Here is a 7746-nt window from a genome sequence, read left to right as displayed (position 1 = left end):
TCAAACAACCGAACCAGAGGGCGGAAGACGTGAGAGAGTTCGCTCTACTGAACACCAACCCACCGAGAGCACGGTAGCAACTAGTTCGGCGGAAGTACAAAAAGGGGCAACAACTGGTTCGGCGGTGACAGAGGTTGCGGCAACTATGGGAAGGAGCTGAAATAGAAAAAGAAAACGAATTCGCCGCCGTGGAAATCGGTGACGGGTTTGAAGGCGGAGGCAACGGTGGAAGTGGAGGAGAACATCTTCAAAAGAGGGACGCCGCTGCAATTCATTTTGAACGTTGAGGAAGTCGAGAGCTCACTACTCACATGCTCTGGCCTCGGAGCTCAGAACTGCATATCTCTCTTTGTCACTGTCTTGTTTTTTCCTTTCTTCTTGTTTGGGAACCCTTTGTTTTCCAAATCTTCTATGATCCTGACGTTTTTGGTACACTCGTGGTTCTGAAACCAGCTTTCTTCGGATGGCGGATCGTTCTATTGAGGTTCCTCTTCCTATCTCTGTAGAAAAAATGGTAAGAACTATATGTGAGCAACAGTCACTGCCACCTGCTGAAATGAGCGCAAGGAGAGAGCTGGTTTTGCTGGGAGAAGAGGCATCTCTGCAGCTTCTTTGAAGAATTCTCGGTCAAAGAATCCGATCCTTGACAGAATTTATCATTTATATGGCGAGAAGTGTGTGTACAACCGTGTCTAGTAGGAAAAGCGTGTGCTTCTCCGGGCCACGTAGTTCTAAAAGTTCAGCTTTTGTTTGCGAGGTAACTTCATATGTACATAATCCTCTGGTTTTGGTTCCTCGTGAATACTGTCGCCGTCGTCGTTTTCATTTCAACATTTCTTTATGCCCATTTTAGGTAATTATGCACTGACATATTTCATTTGTCGTGCTATGATCTTAGTAAAGTTGTAATTGCAACTTATAAATTATCTCCCTTTAGAATGTCATTGGTTTCGTTCAGCATTTGGCAAACGCCCGCATCCACCTCCCCGATTTAGGTATTCTATGTATCATGCCTTGGACAGTTTTCGAACTTCTGAGAAAATAGGAGCCGTATAAGTTGTGTCTCTACAAGTAGGGAAAGGAAGGGAAATGTAAGAAAACCTTTACAAACCTTTGTATAGGTTTCTTACAAACCTTTCCCTACCTTTTCCTTCAAACCAAACATAGCCTAAGGTTTCTTACTATTTGACCAAGTGCAATTTAGCTGATGGATTTGTTTCTGTTGGGACTTTTTGCCAGCACAAGGTATACTGGTATGGTGTTAAGCAAATTCTAATCTCAGGTTAGAGAATTGGTTCCTCTCGTGCTGTTAAGGAGTATGGATTTTCTATTGAAGCTTCAACATCAAAACACCATGTTGAAACTTCCGCTGTATTTGGTTTGAAGGAAAAGATAGGGAAAGGAAGGGAAAGGTAGGGAAACCTTTACAAATCTTGTATAGGTTTCCTACCTTTTCCATCAAACCAAACATAGCCGTTCATGATTGGCCAAGCTAAACAAGAATTTTGGCATCATCAACATCTTAACTAAAATGTCCTCAGAGATGCCTCGCTCCTTTATCCAATTACTGGCTTCTTTCAGCACTATGTTTTGCTGATGAAGCTTATGACTTTTTATTTAATTTGGCTTTATCTGTTTAAGTCAGGTAATTAGGCTAGAAGTACAAGGTTTTGCACTCTACCTTCCAGACTGAGCCATAGATTCAAGCAAATCAAGGTACTTGGACTAAGGTATTTTTGTTATAGAAGAATGCATGGATGTCCACTAGCTACCATGTATAGAGGATATAATTGCTAATCCTTTGACTAGAAGTTGCCCTCTTAAAAGATTTTTTTTTTAAGAAAAAAAAGAACTTAATTCTTGGACTTAAAATTACTTAGAATGCATTTCCTGTTGTATAAAAATAAGGAAAAATTCCCAATAGGTACCCTGTACTTTAGGTTGAGTGCCAATTTAGTACCCGAACTTTAAAACGTGACAATCTAGTACTCAAACTTTTGAAATGCAACAATATAGTCCCTACCTTTAGTGGACCATCAGTTATGTATATTACGTGACCTCATATGCGATTTAAGACTTTTAAAAATGTCAAAATTACCCTTGAAAATAAAACACATTGTTCGTCATCTTCTTTCTCAAGAAAATGAAAACACTGTTCATCATCTTCAACCTTCATCTTCCTACTCTGCTTATTCCATAGGTGAATAGCAAAACTTCCCTTGTGAATGTGCTTGAGCATTGAAGACAACCATTTCAAATGGGCAGCATCCCGGGGTCCATGAAAGAGGCTTTGAACCCTATTCCAATCAACTGGATAAAATGTTGGCAGTGGCAACACAGTAAAATTAAAGTCAGGTCTTCTACTCACTCTTGAAACAACCCTTGAAACCAAGTAAGATCCATTGTGACCCCATTTGTTCCCATTGAAGGTGAGTGCAAATTCCTAGACGAACTTGTTGAGTGGATGCTTTTTGTCAAAGACCATGACAGCATTGTTCAAGCGACTCCAATTTCTAGTTTTTAGATCGATAGTCTATTCCCCTATGACATTTCTCAAATTGGAGAAGCTCTTCAAGACTATAACATCATTGTCTATATAAATTCAACCAAATTTGTACAGGATTGTCAGCCTAAGTAAATTCGAGAGGTTCTGACCAAGAGAAACTTCCCCAGGATCTACACTCCCCTTCTTTAAGCGATTGAACCAAATCTTTCCAGACGTATTCTTGAAGATATAGTTGAAATCAGGGGAAATTGTTGTGACTCGGAATCCTTGTTTTAAAAAGACTCTCTATTGAAAACAATTCCCTGTAACTGAACGACTCCAAAGTAGAAATCCAAGTCATGAAAAACCGAACCTTGCAGGAAGAATTCAAATGTGACCCATGAAAGAACTCGTGTACTCTAACAGAAAATTGCCTTGACAGGGCGGTAGGCTGTAGAATCTTAAACATCAGCCCATTCTTTCTGTGCCACCTTGATCTCTGAGACGAAGAAAAGTTCCATGGAAGAACTGAAGACTCTTGTTATTGCAAAGGGGGCAAATGTCCCTTCAGTTTAGAAGGTGGGGTTTCCTCCTTGATAACATACATGAACGAGGAGGATAAGGAAGACGAAGAAGTCAATTTTCATGTTGTTTGTCCTACTGCATATTCAAGTGTAAAGCTAGTAGATTCTGGCGAAATTTTGGCTGAAAAAGGGACGTGTAGACAGAAAATGCTGGCACCGTTGTAGGCCAGAGGCACAAATAGGACGAGAGACAATAGGCAGGTAGGGAAGCAGAAGAGCAGACCAAACAGTGAGCTCCTTATCTTCTTCTGCAAATGGTAGTAAGGACAAAAAAGAAGAAAAGGACGAGAAGGGTTGGCGATTTTAACATCCATAACTGATTCTTCTAGTTTGCTCCCTCTGAGAGCAGCTCCATCCTCTTTCTCTTTATCTTTGGTTTGTTCGTCAAGAGGAGAATCAAATGGAAGATGGAAAACTATTTTTATGGCGAACGCGGCAAAAGAAATAAAAAATAACTTATACTTTTGAATCAAGAAATACAAGATGAAATCTGGTTAAATAAATAAAAGGGAGAGAAGCTTAATGGACCATTGATGTCGCGTTTTAAAGAAATTTGACAAAAGCTTAAAATTTCTATCGTTGACGTTTAGCGAAAGTGTTTTTTTTTTGTGATTATTTTTTAATTAAATGCATGGATGGGTACTAGATTGTTGCGGCCTTTTCTTGTGATGGATGTTGCTTATGGACGTTGTTGATGGTTGATAAAGAAAATTTGATGACACTTGAAGGACATTCGTGTATTTTCCCATGACACTTAACGACTGGTTAATGGTAGGTACTAAATTATTACATTTTGAAAGTTTGGGTACTAAATTATCGCGTTTTAAAGTTTGGATACTAAATTAACACTCAGCCTAAAGTATAAGGTATCTATCGGGAATTTTCCCTACAAAAAAATTGAATATGATAAAATCGCAAAGTAGTCTGGTTAAACAAATTACTATCGAACCTAGCTACTGCAAGAGCAGTAGCTTTATTAGCAATTATATAGGCAAAAAACAAGTGTGACTGAAATCTTGATAATAAACTCCTGCAGTTTGCAATTACAGTGGTAATGCTCCTTGGTGGATGAACACCATTTTCACCAACAAAAGTTAAGAATAATTTGTTCATATGTACATCAAATAAAAGGCCTGGTACCAAATATATATATATATATATATATATATATATATATATATATATATATATATAAAAGAAATCACCTAGACCTGTTTTCTAACATAAACCTAAATTTGTAAGTAACAGACCCAAAATCAACTATATTATTAATCAGGTTTATTGGGTGTAATCCAATAAGACTAGATTTTAGTTAATAGGCCTTTAGCCACACTAATTCTCTTGTTCCCTCTTCTCAAAATATATATCTTGTATATCCCCTATAGTGACAGTTCCAGACATGCATCTTATCTAAAATTATTAGACTAAAACTGAACTAAACATTAGGACCATCAAAACCAAAAATCGATGGCCAAAATGGTTTTTGGGTTGCCCAATTGTTGACTACTCGACTCCAAATTAAATTATGTTTTCGCATTGATGGCCAAAATTATGTTTATTTTGGTATAAAATACCTTTAGAAGATAATTTAGAATCATTTCCACTTTCTAGATTATGCTTTCGCAATTCTTTTTTATTCAACGAGTATTAAATAGTGTTATGTTACTACCAAAAGTTAATGAAAATGGTTAGTAAATTACTAAAAATTAATACAAATTGTTATTAATGAATTCATCACGACTTTTTAAAGTATTTTAGGTAAATATTGTTATGTTCATGTTAATTAACAATATTTTATAGAAATTGAAAACTCTAACTAATTTCTATAAAATTGATAATTATATTTAGCAATTATCAAAAAGTATAAAACTTTAGTTATTGTTGTTATTATAGTTAATAACCGAATTCAGATAGAGGAATAAAATATCATAATGTTGGAAATGAAACTATTAAATAATTTATATTGGAAAATAAAAGATAAATTAGTGTAATTTTGTTAGTAAACTACCTAATAAAAATAAATATTTAATAACAAATGTAATAAATTTAAAATAATTTCAATAAATCTCCATAATTACACAAATGTAATAAAGTTTTTCAAAAATTTTCATAAAACTACATTTTCGTAAAATAACATTTTGGAAATTAAAAGATATAAAATTTTTGAAAGTTTATTTAAAAAGTATTAAATAATTATTGAGAATTATTGAAATATTTTGGAAATTTGATAGATTTTGCAAAACTATTGAAAAATTATGTGACTTAATTTTCATTGTAAATTATTGAAAATTATTAAAGATAAATGAGTATGGCGAAGGGAAAACTATAATTTGAACCAATAATTACACAAATTATTAACATAAATTAGTATAATATTAGAAAAAGGAAATTATGGATTAGTTTATATTAGAAAATATAAGATAAATTAGTATAATATTAGAAAAAGGAAATTATTGATTAATTTATATTAGAAAGTATAAGATAAATTAGTGTAATTCTGTAAGTAAATATTTACAAAAAATAAACTTTCATAATTACACAAATGTAATAAATTTGCCAAAATTTTCATTAAATTTTTGAAAATTAAAGATAATTTGGTGTACTTTTAGAAATGTACTATGTGGTTGATACTAAGATATCCTTTTGACAATTTTTGTCATCAAATTGAATATTGGGGTGGTTAGGAGTGGGTGTCTAGCCTTGAACTCGCCTCACAGGGACAGGGTGGGGAAAATTCAAGGATTCCCCATCCTTGGTGAGGAATGGGTGTCTTGCCCTGAACTTGCTTGACATTGAGGATGAGGTGGGGAAATTCGAGGGTTTCCTACTCCTAATGAGGAGTGGGTACCTTGCCTTGAACCAGACTAACACTAGGGGCGGGGCAGGGATGGAGTAGAGTGTCTTAACTATAGGGTGGGGATAGGAATGGGGTGCCCCGCCCCATTGCCATTCCTATATAATTATTAATTATTAGTGAAACTAATAAAAATATTAGCTTTTATAATTATTTTTATTTATTTAAAGTCAACCAAAATTTCATTTAAAAATAATGAAAATAATAATTATTATTAAAATTACTACAAATGATTAATAAAACTAAACTTACTAAAAATATTTGTAGGCTCTCTCTCCCCCATGCTATTCTTTTTTTTTGGATGAACCTTTAAATATTTGTGCTGGTGCGTCACTCAAGTGCGAGGTTAATTTTATCAAGACAAAGAATTGCAGCCAGAAACTAATGCTTTATTCACTGAACAATATTCAAATCCTAACCATAGACAATCCTGCATATTATATATACACATGTGCTACACATGAGAATAGAATAGTAGACTTGAGAGAGAGAGAGAGAGAGAGAACATTAGACTTAAAGTTCTATTTGCTGGTTAATTGTGGAAGGCCTAATCCGATCGACAGTGTTGCAACCAACTAATGACAGATTACTACCACTGGTTCAAGCAGATATCTTGAAGCTCAGAGGCTTTTTAAGCCATTCCTTCCAACTTCCACATGACTTCAGAGGAATCATCTTTGTCTTTGCCAATCCGCAGTCCGCTTTTGTTGTCTCTATCTGTAACTGCTCTTTCTTACATAGCACAAAATTCCTTCCACCACAAGATCCAATGGTTTCACATGGACTTAAAGCTGCAGTAAATAACACCAAACAACCTCAGTTCAACTCCAACTCAATTGGAAAGAAATAAAGGAAACTATGCATTCTATGCACCTCAAATGAACGGTGCAATGAGACTAATATATAGCTGCGTCTTGATTATCATATTAGTTTTTCTATTTGTATAATTTTTCCTCTAATTAAATAAGTTTGTTTAACATTTTTGTTAACATCCTATTTAATTAATAGTATTATGATTGATTTTTCCTCCTAAATTTGCATTACATTAATATTACCCTCAAAATAAATAGCAGGTTTAATTCAATTCTGCCATTAATAACATCTTTTTATATCTCTCTTACCATCAGTTCCTGCATTATTGACACAGAAGAGAAGGACATTATTAAGATCAGTGCCAAGAATTGGGAGACAACCCTCACGAGCATAGGACTTAAGGACAATGGCAATGACTGCAGAGACAAGCTCTTCCTCTTTGACGACGAACCGGAGCGGTCCAGTTCCACCGAGGACATTGACTGTGATCAAGAGACGGTTAGCCTTGTCATTCCAATGATTCTTCTTCAGCTTCTGCATCATCATTGTTTTTTCTGTGCCTTAAATTTATTCCTTCTTAGCAGTATTGTTGAGGAACACAAAGGGAAAAGAAGACGTGGTGATGGGTTGGTTCAGACCATGGACCAACCAAATAACTCCAAAAACTGAATGTGAGGAGCTCAACTCATCTCTAACTTATATACTACTGGTTTTGTAGTATTTTATTCTAGGGTTCTGTTAGGTATTTGTCACAGTTACAATTAAAGTACTGTGAGCATAATGAGGCAAAAAACTTCATTGTTCATTAGTGTTGCACTTAAGTTCTGTATGGTTGGGGATGAGGGTTCCTAGTGCAAGAGCACTTGTTTGTTAGCTCAATTGTTTACTAACTTGAGTGGACAAGTGCATGCATTCCAGCTGAATTTTCATTGCTAGCTTTCTTAGCCATATTCAAAATTAAATGTGATCGGCATTGTCACAGTGCAATCTCAATTTAAAATTGAAAAAAA

General features: G+C 35.0%; 1 protein-coding gene and 1 pseudogene across 1 annotated transcript; both read right to left on the bottom strand.

Moving 5' to 3' along the window:
* Positions 1-2059: 2059 nt before the first annotated feature.
* LOC148801065 (uncharacterized) lies at positions 2060-3092 on the bottom strand (annotated as a pseudogene).
* Positions 3093-6523: 3431 nt separating this feature from the next.
* Positions 6524-7282, bottom strand: LOC104594614 (uncharacterized). The gene is made up of 2 exons (XM_088900314.1): positions 7045-7282; positions 6524-6714 (listed from the first exon to the last, which is right to left on the bottom strand). The coding sequence occupies exons 1-2, from the start codon at positions 7280-7282 to the stop codon at positions 6524-6526; spliced, it is 429 nt and encodes a 142-aa protein (XP_088756440.1).
* Positions 7283-7746: the final 464 nt, after the last annotated feature.

The sequence above is a fragment of the Nelumbo nucifera genome, chromosome 3, assembly GCF_055504915.1.
Source record: "Nelumbo nucifera cultivar China Antique chromosome 3, China Antique-T2T, whole genome shotgun sequence".
NCBI classification, from domain to species: Eukaryota; Viridiplantae; Streptophyta; class Magnoliopsida; order Proteales; family Nelumbonaceae; genus Nelumbo; species Nelumbo nucifera.
Note: the sequence above shows the minus strand (reverse complement) of the source record. Positions and strands in the feature narration are given on the sequence as shown.

Bases quoted from the DNA above. Each gene is read 5' to 3' on its own strand.
- LOC104594614 (XM_088900314.1), bottom strand. From the start codon at position 7,282: ATGATGATGCAGAAGCTGAAGAAGAATCATTGGAATGACAAGGCTAAC. The intron at 6,715-7,044 runs GTAAGAGAGATA...TATTTACTGCAG, and splicing joins CAATAATGCAGGAACTGATG to CTTTAAGTCCATGTGAAACC.